This window comes from Fundulus heteroclitus, chromosome 22 (genome assembly GCF_011125445.2).
Source record: "Fundulus heteroclitus isolate FHET01 chromosome 22, MU-UCD_Fhet_4.1, whole genome shotgun sequence".
Classification (NCBI taxonomy): Eukaryota; Metazoa; Chordata; class Actinopteri; order Cyprinodontiformes; family Fundulidae; genus Fundulus; species Fundulus heteroclitus.
Window position 1 is genome coordinate 30512279 of NC_046382.1, and position 19261 is coordinate 30531539.

General features: G+C 35.8%; 1 protein-coding gene across 3 annotated transcripts in view; it reads left to right on the top strand.

The window, feature by feature from the left end:
* grid1a (glutamate receptor, ionotropic, delta 1a) overlaps nt 1-19261 on the top strand; it is a 347515-nt gene that overhangs the window by 273601 nt on the left and 54653 nt on the right. For all 3 annotated transcript variants that reach the window (XM_036126094.1, XM_036126093.1, XM_036126092.1), the window contains exons 5-6: nt 2564-2617; nt 15330-15503. In XM_036126094.1, coding sequence (XP_035981987.1) covers nt 2564-2617; nt 15330-15503 — 228 coding nt within the window. The remainder of the gene's footprint in view (nt 1-2563; nt 2618-15329; nt 15504-19261) is intronic.

The window sequence follows — 19261 nt, forward strand, 5'->3', positions numbered from 1 at the left end:
TTTTAAACTATGTTGCTGTATTCCCTAAAGTTTTTGTTTCAATTTCATAAAAAATGACTAAATGACTTCTAACAGCGACTGTTTTGATGTCCTCTTCGTCTGTTTATTTTCACCTTTCAGGATTTCTGTTAATTCTCACCCATATTTCCCAACATAGATGTGTCTAGTAGAAGTGCTCAGTCCCTCACTTCACGCTCTGTCCTTTTTCTGCATTGCTTTTAAGCAACCCTACATCCATTCTTTGAATTCGCATTGAAAACGTATTTTATTAATCAAGAAGACAATCTGTTATTTACGATAATCCATCATACATTCCAGATCCAATTGATTCATCATGATCATCAATGTATGGTACATGTTTCAATTGTTTTTAAAATGCCTAAAATGTTTTTTTTTTTTTTTTTGTTGTTGTTGTGTAAAAGTGCTTTTAAAATACAGTATATGCTTTTAAAACCAAGGAATCTAATGATGAATAATATGTTTTGTGGTCATAAAATATATGTGACTTTCCCTTTTGCTAAAGTTACAGTACATTACTTTCAGTTTGCTGTTTAACAGGATATCTTAACATGCTTTGTTGTAACTGACAACTAAGTATTTAGGTCTCAAGATGAAAGGAACTGATTATTTTCTTATAATACCAGTACCAGGCTTACTGTGCAGTAAATAGTTTATAACACATTAATAAAGAAGTGTCCCTTTCTTTTGGATTTCTCTCCAGATTATCTAGCTGAGTCCAGCAGCAAGTTTAAGAGTTTACTTCAAGTTCATTTACTTAGTGCATGTTGGACTCTGACTAAAATCAGTTTTCCCAATACCTCAGTGAAGAATCACTCAAATTATCTGTTCATAAAACATTTGCCTTGTTTCTGGAGGATACACCTTTTCTTTATATCTTAAGCTGAAATGTACCTCAAAGACATGAGGGGGATCTTTATATTTAAGTGGCATCCGTATGTTGAATAATTCTTGACCTACAGTCTCAGTTAATTCTTATCTGTTTTACTGGAAGGAACATAGGTACACACTTGCCCATACAATGTTCAACATTGTAAGGGCATAAAAATACATCCAGAAGGCAAAACAGCATGGAGCCTGCAATATCAGTGCCTGGAACCAAACGTGAAAAGTTGTGTTTGCACTATAATACCAGTATTACTACAGGCATCATAATCCTATCCGTTAAAAAAAGGGGGGAGGGGGTTGAAATTTCTTTGTGAGATTACCTGCGCTCAAAGCATTTGGGGTTATTATGAGTATTCATTTACACCCAAAAAAACGGATTACTGTTTGCTCTCTATTATAACCACCATACATAGAGGTTAGCCTGCGGATTAGATAAATCTGATTTTCTCACTCAAAATTCATCTGTGAAAAGAAGACTTGGCTATACAGATGGCTGTTGACTTCAGACAGGAAACACTGATTGGAGTAACAGGAAGATTAATATTTGAAGAAAGTGTGTATTTGTGTTTCACTTAACATGCCCATTTAAAAATTGTCACCAAAGTTACAAAACATTTAATGCATCCTTTTTGTGGCCTAAATATGGTTTCCCCCCTCTACACGATCCTATTTAAAAAATAATTATACAGTTTTGGATCAAAGATGAGTATGCTCACTGTAAACAGTAATTTACACAAATCACAGGTCTGTGCAGAAATTCAGTGAAAAAATAGATTTTCTGGTTAAAAAGGACAGTATTTGGTGAAACCATCATTTTAGTTAATGGCAAATCCAGCACAGTGTAGGGCTGTGTTTATCTCCAGCAGGTAATAATCTTCATTATGCAAATGCATTTGGAAGATCAGGTACAAAGTGAGGTTGATGCAGATGATAGACTTTTCTCACTAAATCACGTTAAAGAAGCTAGTTTGATGTTCTGTTAGTTTATTCGGGCTGTTTCATAAGTACCAGAGGTCCAAGAGGGAGTATGAAAAATGTACAAAAGATTTTAATGATTCTGAACGCATGATTCTTCAATTTTCAATTCAATATTAGGAATATGCTCCATTTACACAGCTGATGCAGATGCTTTGTTCTCAGTAGTTGAGCATGTTAAAATAAAGCATCAATCTTCAAGTGCTTGAATTTTCAGAGATTCCAGATCTTATATAATTTTTTAATGTGTTTTTGAAGACCAGTAATCCCTTGAGTTTATGTTCTGGAGAAAGCGCCTTATCTAAAATCACAGAGGTTAAAAACTGTATTCTGTTTGGAATAATGTTGACATCTTAGGTAATAAGAGTAAAGCTGAAAGACTTACTAAATGAAGAATATTTTACTTTGTTCTGATTAGAGTAACAAGAGACAAAAGCTTCACAGTAATGTTTGTCTTCTAAACATTTTCAGTAAAATATCACCACATAAACCCTTGTACTTTTTTAAAGAATGTTTGAAAAGCAGTTTGCCATTTTGTAATCATTCAATTATATATATTTTTTATTTATTTCAATTTATTATGTCTAATGGTCGGTTTTGCTTACTGTACTTTGTACTCATTGTTGCTGAGATGCCAATAAATTTAAATGGATTTTAATTTGATTTTATTTCCTCATTGCAGGCGGTGGAAACCAACCTTGCATCCAAGGACAGTCACTGGGTCTACGCCAATGAGGTGAGGCTCTATACCGACACACTGGAGCTCTTTTCATACTAGTGATATTTAACATCAGTGGCTTCATCAATATATTAAAGCAAATGCATTCAGTAATTTAAACACACATGGAAATGTTGGAGTTGGGTTACAGGTACAATTTTAAAGTGAATGCTCAATTTTACTGTAAATAAAGCAAGACAGAATCTGACTTGTTAGTTCTCTCACGAGAATGTGACATAACACACACCAAGGGTGCATTAGCTGCATAAATTATGGTCACTGTGTTTGCAAGCAGCTCAAGATATTTTATAGACGCTTCAGATTATTGAACAGTAAATTATGATTCATTTTCACCCTGTGCCATTTTTGACTCAAAAAGGAGATTTAGGAACAGCCTTTAGAAATGGTCATAACTCAGAAAATGGCTAAAAATGCTTGCTGAGCATTCAGTCTGAATGTGACATATGCTCATAATTCCAAATGCCTGATATTTGTATGTAAAAAAAAAAAAAGAATAAAATAAAAAAAGAAACTTTCTAATGGTAATATCCATGCAAACTCATTTTAACTGAAAGTTTAATCACATATATATGAAACATCAATTTCATTTCACGTTTTATTTGATTTGCATGGCATACCATCTTTTAATTATTAATAGTAGTTTAGTCATCTCTCCGGGCGGAGAGTCTTTAGTTAGTTTCCTGATTCTTGATAAAGTATTTGTGGAATCATGTGGTTGTTCAGCCTAGTTTCCTTCACATTGCCTTTTATTGCCTTAAAAAGATGTGGAGATAATGGGGATTGGTACTGATCCATTAAGCCCCATTCCCACCGACCTCGCTCGGCTCCTCCCCACCCGGTTTAACTTTGCTCTGTTTGTGTTTCGTTATATAAATATATTTTTGAGGCTAGTGCTCCTGCTCTTGAGAACATCTCATGGAAGTGATTATGCAGGTATGCATAAAAATTGCAGAGGCAGACGGAAAAGACTTATCCTATTATTAAAAGGTATTTAAATAAATAAAGGGTAAGGTAAATATTCCTTTACTTATAAATATAAATATAAATATATATATATATATATATATATATATATATATATATATATATATATATATATATATATATATATATATATATATATAATACAGTACTGTACAAAGGTTTTAAGCAGATGTTAAAAAGTGCTGTAAACTAGAACAAAGGATCCTTTTAAAAATGAAAGTGTTAACCATTTATTTTCATCAATAAAACAAAATGCAGTGAACAAACAAAAGATGAATCTATATTAAATCAATATTAGTATACATATAAAACCAACCTTTTGCTTTCAAAATAGAATCAATTCTTCTAGGTTGACTTGGACACAGTTTTTGAAAGAACTCGGCTGGTAGGTTGTCCCAAACATCTTGGAGAACTATTCACAGATCTTCTGTGGATGTAAGCTTTCTCGCATCCTGTCTTTTCAGTTAAAAACCATGATACATGCTTCATGGTTGATATGAGGTGGCTAACTGCAAAGTAATCTCTCCATGGTGAACATTTAAAGCTAAGAAGAGTGCAACCTTGTATCTGGCAATCAGAAAAGAAGGGCCTGTTCAGAAAGACTATTTACAAATATTCTACATTTACAAGCTTCTCTTGTATATTTGTATATTTGAGATATAAATTCAAATAATTTCTAATGTTCAAAATGCCAAATGTATTAAAAACAACAAAACTGTTATGCAGTTTTGCTAAAAAAAATGAAGACAATCTGACTTCTTGAATTTAAATTAGTTACTCAAGCAAATCAATTAACAAGAACTGGCTGTTCCCCCACTGTCATGTGACTTCAAGTATGCAATCTAATCAATAATGGTTTACTACATAAAAAGAGGCTGCTTGTTCCAAGCTTCTATTTCACAGGGAATAGAAGAGTTGTCTGAGAATATAAGCTATTATCACAGAGCAGTTCAAAAAGGCCATCATCAACAAAGTTCTAAAAATCCCTGCTTCAGCAGTCCATAATTATATGAAAAATTTTAAATCATAAAATATGAAAGCAAACCAAAACTTACTATTCTTCATCATAGGGATATGACCTGAAATAAATGTAAAATGTTGTTGAAAAGGACAATATTATCTGTTTTAAATCATCTAACATTGAGTGTTGAACTAAATGACATTAAAAACCTTTGATCAGAACAAATGAAAACCATGGCTTTATTTAAGTCATGTCTGAGAGATAACAACTGAAAGACCACATGAACTTCTGTTCTCGCCAGCGTCCTTTCCACAGCCGGAGCTACAGCTGGCCGCTGCTTCCCTACAGGAGCAGTGTGAATTTGGGTTTCCAAAAAAACGGAACTGGATCAGGAGCATCACCTGCACAGTAGTCAGTGTGAGCCCTGGGTTATTGCTGCCCCACAGCCCCTCTTTTGCCCTCTTCTGATGTTCCTCTGAGAACAACTCGTTTTGGCGTGGTCCCTTTAAATGCAAATCAGGCACTTCACACACTGCCACCTCCTGGTCGCAGAGTGTTCCACTCCACCTTGTTTGGTCATTTTTGTAAATTAGACTTATCCACATGTAGTTTTGGCATTCTTGAGCTTAGACTAAAGAATTTTGGCAAAAAAATGGCTGAAATTTTTTGGCTGAAATTGTTAAGCCGGAAGTCCATGACCTCGTTTAGTAGTTCTGCAGCAAATACTGGCAGCACCTACGGAGACTCCAAGCACACAACAAAATGATTTTGCATGATTTGGCCCCTTTAAGACAGGGAATGACTATCTTTCTACATGAAAAGGTGTCTCAACTACCCATCAAACACATTTATTTATTATTTTCTGTCTAAACACAGGCTAAGTGTTACATGTTTTAGGTAAATGTGGACAGAATTTTGGTGTTGTTGTAGTGTGCTATTTGTAGAGTAACACAAATATAACAAGATATTAGAGGAGTAATTATTCTGACTTGCTGCTCAGGAAGGCCCTGCCATCAACTGCTTAACTGACAGTTTTATTCTTAATTTAATTCAGTTAATTTAAAATCAACTCAATTAAGTTTATTTATATTGCACCAATTCACAACAAATGTCGTCTCAAGGCACTTTACAAAAAAAAAAGTCAATTAAGTCAAATCATACAGATTCCAGATCAATTGTGCACATTCCCATTTATATAGTTATCAAACAATGGAGTCAAGTGCATTTTATTATTCAATTTGACTACAAAACTTTTAAGGAAGCCCTGCAGATTGCACTGAGTGATTGACCTGCAGCTTTCTCTCCCTCTGAATGAGCACGTCGCTTCAGTGGAGAGACACTTGTATTGTCGTTGACTTTGCAGTAATCCCTTATACTGTATGTAGTGACAGCAGAAAGTAAAAGTCTCCTTTAAAGGTCATAATAAATTAATTTATCTTTCTTGTAAGCAAGGGCAGAAGTCTTCTTTTAGCCAGCTAACTACCATTGTTCATACAGTCTGCCTACATTTAATGAAAACCCAATCCCTCAAACATTTTCTCTTACTTAGAGCTTTTAGCTGTAGGAACAGTGCAACAATTAATTGTAGTAGTTTTAAACCTGTAATTTTTTACCTGAAACGAGGTTTACCTCCGTTTTCAGGATAACATCAGTGGCATTCATATCATGTAGGTAAAAAAAATTGCAACATATATCTGATATGACTACTTTGTCATTGATATCCTCTCTGTCTTTCATTTATTCATTCATTCTGTTATGTTTTTATATTTGCCGCTTTCGCCTTTTAGGAACATTGTTGGCCCTATTTCTGCACAACCATCTTTTGTTTGCCTCTTTTCTTTCTCCCTCACTCCTTGCCTTTCATTCTGTCAGCACAGATGAGCCAGCCATGAAGGAAACAAACACTTTGAAATGAGAATAATACAGGCATGTTGGGAAGACTAACAACAAAACCCTATAACTGCTCTTGCACACTGCTGTTTCTAAGTGTTTAGCCTTCAGTGCTTTTCTCATATACAAAAGAAAAAGCATGAAAACTCTGAACTGCTTAGCCGTCTTTTTTCTTCTCTTTTTTCCCCTCATTTCCCGAGCTACTAAAGCATGAAACACATTGAATCCAAGGATATATAAAACTAAATGATTTATCCTCCATGCTTGCTTATCTCAAAGGGGAACGGATGCTTAAAGGAAGGTGTAGAGATAATTTTTCACCAACCAATGATTATATATCCAAGAACTTTCTCACATAGCTTATGGCAAAAAAAAAAATACTTTGCATGCAGTATCTAATCATCTTAAACTCATGTGATAAGCTGCAAACACTCGTACACTAATTTTTAAGCTGCATCTGCCGGAGCTCCTTTTTTTCAATACATGCTGTAATAAATTGAACCAAGCTACTGCTTCCTATTCATAGTACCTACAAATCCTCAAAGCTTGTTCAAGTGCAGTTCCTGAATGGAAATAACATTCCTCATTACTTCTTTTATCTGAAAACACCGTCAGTCTCAGGTGATGGTTGCTCCTGTCCTGCTGGACATGATAGAGTTGTAATATACGTCTTAACCAGGTGATCTTGATACTCAGTCAGTTTATTTGTAAGCTCCTCAAGCTCATGTTAGACTTAAGACCCCACACAATCCAAATAAGGCTTCACTTTTCATTCAGCTCTCCTGACAACCCTTTATGCAAATCTGCCACCAGCAGTAATATGTGGTATGATGAATGTAGCTGTCAATGCAAAAATCTGATAAAAGTTCACACTGAGAGGAATTGAGATGGAAAGCTTTAGTGCAATCACAAGCCAGTGTAACTGAAATTAAAAAGAAATATTACCCTTGCCTTGTAACTAGAGCATGTTTATTGTTCCATTTAGATTTTCTTTCACTGTTGCTTTCACCTTTTAAAAAAATAAACTTAAAATGTACATGAACACATTGTTAATGAATACAATGTTCACATTTGAACAGCAAACTAACAGATAGGTTGTGATTAATTAATTGTTTTTCTGCGGTGATCCCCAAGTATGTTTGTAATTAAAAAGAAGCATACGTGTCTCGAAATTGAGAATCACAATATATAAATAGTTCATTATGACCATATCAACTATACAAAAATGCAATCACAAATAACTACTTGGAAGAGATATTGAGGAGGATATTATATTTAAGTGGCATGCATGGACATTCAGTATCAATAATATATCCGGTCAGTTGGATGGACCAACTGGGATACAAAACACAATCAGTATTATTTAATGAAGAATAGTGCTGGATCATATATATATATATAAAAAAAAGCATATCGATAGAATGGAAATCATATTGATCGATAATTATCAAAAATTCAAAACTATATTTTAAGTGCAGCCTTGGACATTTTATGCTGTTGCTTAATGACCTATGTTTAAATAAAGGACACTGAATTCAACTAAAACCTACTTTTTACAAAAACTGTAAGTCTTAAAAAAGGGGGGAAAAAACATGCTCTATGAACTCTCTGAAGTTTTGTGATTGATCATTCCTGGGTCTGCGTTTTTGATTGGTTAGGAGAATGTAATGACTGTAGTATTAACCTACATTATAGGCTAGAATGCAAAAGAAAGGGTAACTGTTTCGCCATTGAACTTTATATAGACCCCCTTTCATTCTGTTGAACCAAATGTTTATCGATATATATCATTATTAGCCCTAGTGAAGAACAGCATTATCTTTATGTTATACCAAATTCTTACACAACTAATCATGTTTAATGTTGTTCTCTCTTTCAAATCGAGACCGATATTTTGTCATCTAGACGATTCTGGACAGCCCTTTGTTCCAACAGGGGTTAACTTGTTTTCAAAAACATGATATAATGATCTAACAATACTTTGCCTAAAACAAGGGAAGTGGTTTCTGAAGGTCTTTCTTACTGTTTACATTTGGCTACACAGTAAAACAAAACTCTAGACTTTAGATTTATGCTAAAGAACATTGATGAAGGAGTTGTTGGCAGATATAGCAGGCTAATGCCAACTCTCTATGTTTGGATAGGGGGTTGAATACTTTTGCAAGGCACTATATATTTATTAAATATATATGAACAGTTGCAATGTGTACTTGTTTTGCAACATATATTATTATTTAGCTTGACTTTAAACCAAAGTAGTAGATCTAAAGGCTACTGTTTTATTCCTTCAGTCCTTATCCCATTCCCCCCCCCCCCAAAAAAAACAAAAAAACATTAAAATGCTTTGCCATGAAGTGCAGCAGGATGCGATGTAAGCCAAAGATCACAGGGATAATGGGCGGACATGTATCTCAGTAAACCACCCACTAAACCAGGTTGCTGCAGCTGCTAGCACAGCAATCCACATCTGACAACGTCTAGTTGACTCCGATGGATTATATATCGTGGAAGGATTTGTTGTTGTTTTCTTCCCCTTTCAAAGGTAGGACAATGACACTTGAAAATGTTTGATGGATTAGGTGACTGTGCCTGCTGTGACCCAGTGGAAGAAGACAGTCACGATATGACTGATGATAGGTAAATGTCTATCGAGCCACTGAGATGGAAACAATTCTTCTGATGCCATTTTTGCCACTCCACACTTGGTGATTAGTAGGTGCATTACTTAAGACATTGTCTGTCCAGTGAAGAAATGTCTAATTTTCAATTATATTGAAATGACTGTATAACATTGCCGCTATAAGAACTTTAGATTTGATGTTGAGGTGATTCATGTCATTAACCACAATAAGCATCCATGCAGAAATCCAATTTAAATGTCAAAATTTATGAATTAACTCGGAAGTGGTAACCCAAGGAGACATTCTTTTTCATGGTTATACATTTAAAATGGAACTCTCTTTATGCGTCATCTTATCTAAATGTTACAGAAGTTACATTCATTTTAGTGATTCAGTTATCAGTGAGGTTAATGTGTCCCCAACTGGCATTATACCGAGACCTGCTGAGTTCGGACTGTAATTCATTCTCCATCACAATGATGAAATCCTCAGAAGCAGTTCAAGTACAGAGACTGGTTTTCACTGTGCTTACAATTGTCCTTTTTCAGTATCAATTCACTTGTTAGTCTCATGACTGTCTTTAAATAATTGGCTTAATCGGTTTCTCTGGGATTTTAAAATTCCTCTGTGAATGCATCTATGTGATGCGTTTCTCCACTTCAGCATACTATAAGCTTACTCATTTTAGGTGTTAACCTCTTTGGCCAACAAACACACTTGTGCTAAAAAAATTTTTGGGGGGATTTTCACCCAAACCAAACCGAACACCCAAAAAATATATTCCAATAAAATTGTGCTAAAATTTTGCTTTTGAATATTAAGCTAAGCATAACTAGAAAATTATGTCTTAATTTCTAGGCTTTTTACCTGATAGAATTAATTCTTGAGTAACATTTTACTTTTTGGAACTGACTAGTGTCGAAGCGGCCTCACGATCTTCCTGTCTCCTTCACTGAGGCCCGCCTCACCCGGTTTGTAAATTCGGCAGCAAAGGAAGAAAAAAATCATCAGAGACAAAACACTTGGAATATACATACATTTAAATACAATTAGGTTTCTTGATACATTTGCCAGATGTTTCTAGGAGTCTACCAAGATGAACATTCCAAAACAATGTAAAGCTTTGTGAAGCTTACCAACCATGAAACACCATGTGACCCTTACTTGCCCTGGTATCCCACAAGAAGGTGGGTGAATTTATAGCCTGGCCAATGACCCTGCAGACTCCATACTATGTGTACTGCCAGGCCACAAAGTAAAAAAAAACAAAAACTTAGGTAACCCAACTGCTTGATAATAATACATGATTAAAACACAAAAGTATTATATATTTCAATAACACTAGGTATGTGTACCATCTCGATAAACTTGGACATGTATCATGCAATTTGGCTGTTTTATTTATGAAAACACATAAAGACCTAAATAATAATGGTCACTCTAACTATTTCCACAGGTTAGGTCTGTATAGCCTAATCTTACGACAAGCATAAAGAATTATTAACTTTTTTTCTGGCCCTATTCTGTCCAGAAGAGCTTACTTAAACTGCAAGTTCTTATACATTTACATAAAAATACATGAAATGTGTGATATTTGGTTCACAAGAACAAGATGGCCTTTTGTGCAATATTTTGTAAAAAAAAAAAAAAAAAAGATTTTTTGGTTTTCACAAATAAGATGTTTCAGGAATCACAAAAGATAACTCTAAGAATCTGTAATGAGTGTGAAATATTCCAGTCCAGGTTTGATGTGTCCATATTAATATAAAGTTCTATGTCATGTTTTCACAAAGACCTTTGTAGTAAAATAAGAAGCTCTAAAGCTGACGCTTACATTTGCTGCTAACCGCTAACGAGTCTCATTTCTTTATTAATGCCTATTTGTAACCTGCATGTCCTTTTGTCAACTTCTTATTTCTCAAGTATCCAACATACTGCAACACAACCATTTTAAAAGTGGTGTCTGCTTAACTGTTTAAAACTGTGTTGTCAGCTACCCTGACAATGTCTTATTTATCTGATTTCTCAATACAACAGGTCAATGACTGTACAATTATTTCCTTTTATACTTGAAAATAGGAGTCTTAGTAATAAATGCAAGGTTTGAAGTTTAAAGTGCTCTTATTTACATCCAGGCTTCATAATAGCTTGGAATTATTCTGCCAGAAAAAGTCACATAATGGCAGCAATTGCATAGTGGGACTTTGCTTTGAAGAGATGATGATTGTGACATATTAATATCACTAGAGCCCGTGCCACCTCCACTAGGTTGTGGTGATATTTTGAGTACTAACCCATTTTAGAACTCGGCATTCATAGTCTTGGTTGCATCATTGTTTAGAGCTGCATTTGTGCAATGACAGCTCTTTGTAAAAATGCAGTCTAACCTGTAAAAATAGTTAAGAACCGGTTGTTGGCTCAAAAATATATCAGCTTTGCTCAACCATTGTGCCCATTTTTCTTACATAGAAAGTGATGTGCAACAGAGGTGCACTACTCACATACTTGACATGTTATACTAGAAGAGCTTTAGTCTGTTGCACCACTATCTTTCTACCCAAAGATATTGACATTTGTATCATGAAATCTTTTCAATTAGGTTTACTGAGTAGATTTAACAACAATGAGCCAATAAAAAATGCCTCGATTTCAGAGTCATATTCCATTTAACAATATTTAAGAGTCTTTATAGTTGTTGGAGTTCCATAAAACCTCACCTGCAATTAAATGTTTGTGACTATGTGCTCGAAGATAGTTCTCTCTGTCATAATGGCTTACAAATGCACATTTATATGTACATATTATAATAGTCATCTGGCACTTAAAGCAGTGCTTGTTTTATGTGGAACAAGCATAAAAACCTTCTGGACTGGCCTTCCCCAGGCAGTTTCACAATTCATATTTGAAGTCATGTCAAAAGTTCATGCGACTACTCAGCAGTTCATGACCCTAAATGAACATATTGGATTTACAGAAATTGTCTTTAAGAATGAAAAGGGATTCCTGCTGCCTTCTACTCAAGTGCCTAAGATGGCATCTGCATTAAACATTAGGAAAACACAGAGCAGCTGTTGTCTATGAATTATATAATATTTTTTAAAACATCACTTTTTATAATGTATAAAAAGTTAGATTTTTATGCATTGATAAGCTGTAACAGAAAGCCTGCTTCTTTCTGGACACACTATTATTATTATTATTATTTAATTACATGATTTCAAAATTATTTTAAAACGTTGACATCCCCTAAAACCGCCATAAAAGAGAATCAACAGGATGCATTAAATCTGAGGTATCTAACTTCTTCTATCTACATACAATAGGTTAGAAAATTATATAATTGATTTTAAACTAAAAAAGTAAAAATCACACATTCATTTTCAACATTTTCTAATTTTCTAATTTGTTGAAAGTGACTCCTGAACCGCAGATTTTAATATTGTCTTACCCACGCAAAGAAGTAAATGGTCTGGACTATTGCTCAGTGATACATGGTCTTCTTTTGAGACACAAATGTAATTTTGCATTTCGTTTGGAAATCTACGGAAAGTCCCAGAGGTTGGAGAAAGAAAGAACCCAAGTAGCTTGAGGTAAACGTCTCAGTAGGCACTGACAATTTGGGAAGCCATGTCATCTGCCCCACCTGTTTGTCCTCCGTGTTTTATCATGTCCAAGGTTGATCTCCCTGCTGGTGAGTTTCATTTAAATGCAGATTTTCTTTTTCAGCAGGACCTTGCATCCACCCAAACCACCAAAAGTACCAAAGCTTTAATGGCCGTGGTATCACTGCATCTGATTGGCCAGATGATTTAATGCTTCCTGCTGAAAAAGAAGCCCTGTCTGGGTACTGACTGCAAATACTTTCCAGTACATCGACATGCTGAGTTGAACACCTAAGTGATTGCACAATTGCTTTATAAAGAAACATGAAACTTGTTTATTTTGCAACTACACAAGCAGAAAATTCATTTCACATTAAGACTTAGAACAGAGAGAGAAAATGAGACCGTTATTAACAATAAGAACGCCTGTCATGCAAATCAAACAAGAACAAAAAATCCATCCTTTTGTCACCCAAAGTGATATAAGAACAACTGATGTTTTAAATACCTGTATAGTTACATTTTAGGATAGAATGAGTTTGACCAGACATTAGCATTAGAAAGTGAAAGGTTTTGGACAGATATCCTTTTTTCTCAATATAGATATGGTTTGTTGCAAGAGAAAGTGAAAGTAATGACATTAACACTGTACTTTGTTTTTCATTTTTAAAACCCACTCAGCTCAGTTGTGTGCAGTTTCAAAAAGCACCATAGCTTCTAATCAACTGTCATAATTACTGGTATTTTTTATTGCTCATAAAAGATTAATAACATGGAATACAACACACAAAGGGGATAATTTAGCCTGTCAGCCAAACTTGATTTGATTAATGTATTTTTGTCATCAGCTGTCATTGAGACATGACTGTGCTCTATTGGTGCTCTCAGCGATCTCAGCAGCTCAGCTGAAGTAATTATGTCATAATTGCAGATTTACCTGCAGTTTGTGTATAATCTGCCTGTGTCAAAAATAATATTGTGATTTGACTCATGTGCTGTTTTAATCTTGTACAATGCAGAGTTAAATTAATGATCCATAAAGTGGTTCTGGTGTCTTGCACAGTATGAATCCTTGTATCCTAAAGTAATTGAGTATTTTGATAAAGTTTTGGACGAAAAGTTCACATTTAATACCACCGTGGTGTTCAAAACTGGAACATTTTTGACACGTTTGTATTTTCTTGTCACGCCAAGGATATGAGTTGCCTGTTTTCAGGTCTATATCCTGTTGGTCAGGCTCATTGCTGGGTCAGGTTCTGACAAAAATGTCACCTGGGATTATGACAGAACACTTGAACTGGATGGAACTATTAGTTATTAACTTGGACATAGGGGTTCAGCTCGGTGAGCCAAGCGACATAATTTGTCTGATTAATGTGTCGCAGCAACTCATGAATATTCATGCTTTCCACCTGACTGGTCTTGAGGAGTCAGAAGGAGTCGGAGGAAAAAAATAGATGAGTAAAATACCTCCTGAGGAGTCTTTACCTCACACTGTGCAATGACGACAATGATGCAAGAAATGTAGAAAATCATAACTTTTCTTCCTCCATCATCAGTAAGAAAAAAAGGTGCACAGTAACAGGATCTAAAAAAAATGTAACACATTCAGATACCTACAGTAGATGTAGAAAAAAATAAGTGATTTTCATATTCAGATGAAAAGAACACAAATGTGTACATAGACTGTCTCAAACTTTGAGAAAATGTCAGATTTTATGATGTACAAAAAGAGACCATGACGAAACATTTCAAAACCCTTGTACTTTCAATGTGACAGTTTTGCTGTGCAATTCAAATGAAAAACATCTGTTCACAGTGAAAAAAGTACATTGAAGGGGGCAGCAACTAGATTGCATAACCATTTATATCTGTACAATCTTACTTTTGACTCAGTTGCAGCGGTCATCTTCTTTGGTAGCAGTCCATCAGCATCTCACATCCTGACTTGGTATTACTTTTCCACTGTACCTTCCAAACATTGCCAGCCTCTCGTCCACAGCCATTTTCATGTCATTCTACAGATCAGCATCTGACTACGAACAAGGACTGAGGGCATGTTTTAAGGTATGGGTGGTCAGGAATACATTAGACTGTAGCTGCTTGAGTTTCAACCCATGAGTAACCTCACAGCTTTGTCAGGTAGTATATGAATCCAGTGTTTCTCATGAGACTTGCTGTCTTCCTCAACATTGACCACTGTCTTGCTCTGGAGTTTAGCAGGCAGCAGCATACTGCTCTGTCTCATGAATATGGATCTGATCCTCAGACAGTGCAGTCCTAACTCAAAGGGAACCAGGAGTCTCCTGTTCTACTATGAGCAAACATTATATATGAACATTCATTTTGTCAGTGTGATGGGAAAAGCAACAGACACCTTTGGCCTAAAATAAAATGATCTAGATGTGTTTGCTAGAGTTTTGTTTCAACTGTTATGTAGAAATGAAAACTGAAAAAGCAAGTTGATATTCCAAACAGTTGTACTATTTTCACCTGCTGAAGCTCATTCATTTATTCTGCATCATTCTCGAATGCCTTCTGAAGCTTTAGCCGCTGATAGACAGCACAGACAACATCCTTCAAGACTAACCCCCATTCAGATTTCTTCATGATTGCGCACTGTGCAACTTCTCTGTTATGTTCATCTTCAGGAGGTGAGCGATGCAGACATAATGGAGCTGATTCACAGCTCGCTGGGGCGGATGACAATCATACGTCAAGTTTTTCCACTGTGGCGGGACACCAACGTTCGCTGCATGAGGAACAATCACCGTATTTCGTCCCTGCTGTGTGACCCACAGGAAGGCTACCTGCAGTCATTGGAGGTAAAAGGATGGAAGAAAATACCACACACCATCTTAGGAATGAAAATGTTACTATTGTAATGTGACCATAAAAGTGTTGCAAGTTAGCAGCATTTCATTGGAACTTTTTGGGTCATTGTTCTTTGCAAAGTAGCTCAAGCTTATTCAGATTGGATTGATTTCTTAGGCCATGCCACAAATGTAGGCTTGGACCTATGGAGTACTGACTCTGGCATATTCACAAAATAAATATAGAAATATATATACAGAAATAAATACAAGCTCAATGAACATATAAGCATAAATTAAATACACAAAAATAAATAGATGTAAGTAGCAATTAAATTGTAGAATGATACATGTAAATATCTGTTTTAATTGCCTTATTTATTCCTCTTTTTAATAACCATTTCATTATTTATTTTGTCATTATAATTGGCAGCTTTATTAATTACTTTTTAAATGTATCTATTTCTGTCAATGTTTTGATACCTTTATCTATTTTATTATTCCTGTCTATAGTTCTTACCCCATTTAATTCTTCCATCCTATTTATTTATGCCAGTCCTTTTCCATATCTTTATGCACGTCTGCCTCATTATGCAAAGGGGCAGTCTTAAGGGGAAAACTTCTCCCAGTTGATTAACATCAGCCTTCTGCAACTGGAATCTTCTGCTGCCAGCAATGCCTGCCGCTACTTTCTGCTGTCACAGTGGCACCAGGATACCTGTGAGCTGAGACATTTAGCAACTTGATTTGAAAACAACGCTGTAAATCCAGACTTTATTATCTGTCATGTGGACGGTCTGACTAAACGTTTGTTTCATTAAGTGGCTCACATGGATGCAGATGTTGGCAGGTAACGTGCCAAATAGTTCACCCGGCAGACACTTACAGCCCCTATGCTCGGAGCTTGCTTTGAGGAGGGGCAGCAAATCCAGTGGGCATAGTCTTGTTTCTAGCCATCTAGTTGTGGACATAAAAATGTTGAACTTTCGTTAAAAAGCAAAAAAGAAAAGAAAAAAAGAGTTGTTACCACATTGTTCAGGTAGTGGGTTAAAACAGAAAATGACACTTTATTGTTTTCCCGTGGTATCACAGCCTATGTGATTGTTTCAACACCGTTTGCCTAATATAAGGATCAGATGTGTTTAAACTCAATTCATAACGACCTGGCGGTCCAGGTCTGTTGGTCAGCCTCATTCAAAATCTCTCTTTCTAGTCACTTTTATCTTTTATCTAACTTCTGGATCATTTAAACTGCGGCAGCCTGTAAAAGTCATTATTTCCGTTTCTGAACACAATGTCACTCAACAACGGCCGCCGTCGCCTCATCAACCCAGACGCCCAGAACGCACAAAACTTTTTTTTAATTAATGTTAAACTTCTGCTATTTTCATTTCTCTAATTACACACCAAATTACAGTCAACAGTTAAAAAGGGCAAAACATGGTTGGTGTGCCAGAAGACGTTTTACAAAAAAAAAAGGTTCAATAACATAAATGAAAAAAATTAAATAAATACTTTCATTTTGTTTTTCTGACTTTAACAAGAAAATATTACAGTTAATTATAAAGACGCCATCTGAATAATCAGATTCACATCAATGTAATGAATCACCTGATTATCATTATTCTATTGGTTTACCTATTATCGTAGGTCAATAACGTCAGTCTCACTATAGCTGAGTTGCATCAAGCCTCTCTGTGGTCAGACATTTTTACCTTCTACTGCGGCACTTGAAGTATATTGGGCTTGTTACATTGCGTCATTACGCATGATCCAGCTGCTGATTTCCCCCTGTGATCTGCTCCTGCTCTTGTAGATTGTTACGTTTCATAACCTTTGTCGTCACCTTTCAGAGCGACAGATTTGTCATCTCAACCTCGACCCCTACCAGACATTATTTCCCATGCATTTGCGCACGGCGCCTCTAAGTGCGTAATTACGTATGCCGAAGGCTGAGTTTGAAGCTGTTCTCCGAGCAGATGTTTTATGTTTGTTGTGCTACAAGCGGACCCAGTGAAGCATGTCCTCCTGCTTCGCCTCAAACCCACTAGCAATAGTCTTAAGCCTACAGGAAAAAAACATTATAGGAAATAGCTCTTTTATTTATGTAGCGTAACCCCAAATTCTATGAGCATGGGCGCAGTCCTTTGAGCTCTCCACTTCACTACGGCTCACCTTTCTACACAGCCTTGATAGCTATAGAAAAAACAATAAGCTATTTGGGAACTGATTGTCCGGTCCCAGCATAACTTATGTTCAATGATACCAGGTTGAGGTGCTGAGTGGAGAGGAAACAGTTCTCCTTTTGAATTCTGCACTGCAGACGAGTGATAAACATTGTGGGGAAAATCCATAAATATAGACTGTAAAGCGCTTTTTAAAGAGCAAGGAAAAGGAATAAGGGGTCTGGGCTAAAGCTCCCAATGTTACAAAACCCTAAAAATGACACTTGAAAGTATGCATCGACATTATCGTGCTGCACCTGAATTCAAGCGCAAGGTGACAGAACAGCCCCGCAGCACCCGCAGAGCACCACAGAATCTGGCACTCTCCTGTTTCACTGTGCCCCCTAAGAGGAATGTCCCATTTGGCACATATGACAATAATACCACCTTCACATGCTGATGGTTTCTCTTAATGTGATGTTTCCAGCATCTCCTTGCATTTGGCTCATTACAATCCTGTGGCTATTAGGCGAATGACTTTCTCACCGCTGGTTCACTAAGAACTAGAACATGAAGCTTGCTGTTTTTGGGACAAGCATAAATTACAGTTTATTCTGCTTCATTTTATTTTACTTTATGGTGATTGTTATGATGACTTTAAGTGACATCCCTTATTTTTATTTTCTTTAAAGGAAAGCCACTTGATTGGGTGGGCCCTCATACAAAGTGGGTGGGCCTAAGCCCATCCAGGCCCACCTGTAGCTACTCCTCTGTCCCACACTTGAAGTTCTGATTTGTTGATATTAGCAAACCACTACTTCTAGTTGGTGGTTTATCACATAAAATCCCAGTAAATACATTGAGGTTGGTGCTTTTATGAAACAATTTTAAAATGTTCAAAGGATATGACTGGAACTATGACTGACAGAAAATCTCTGTTTTCAAGTTCTACCATTTATTTATGATTATTTTTATTATTTTATTTTAAGCCATCAGAAGCCATCTCAATACCCAAACAAATTCAAAAAATATCCAGGGGATACTTTGATGAAAGAACTGACATTTACTAGTAAATAAAAGGAGTGAGGCCAGTCAGGCAAGTGTCCTGTCTATAACACTGTATTACATGTAAATTATTATTTGTTTTCCTGAGTCTGTCATCATGGACTCTTGTTCCTTTCAGTACTAACACTGTGTCATGCATTAGGAAAAATACATCACTTCATGGATCTTTTGTGTTTGTCTTATGGGTCCCTGTTGAAATCCTAAAACACAAGCATGAAAAACCATAAATGCCCTGGATTCATTTGGCCAGTTAAATATATTTAAATTGGCAAGGGTTACAGAAACATCCAAAGTGAAGTACTGACTTAAATTTTGTGTTAATTTACATAAAACATTTGACATTAGTAGCAGGAAAATTAGACTAAAGAATGCAAAGCATACACGCAGTGTGTTACTTTTATATGATGAACAGGAAAGACATAAAATAGAAGCAGTATAGTAATTTCTTTAATGAGTCATGTTTAATTCCACACATTTTTTTAGGCTTTGATTTCTATTCGAAATACAGTATAAGCATTCAGCCATGGTGCAGCTGCTGAC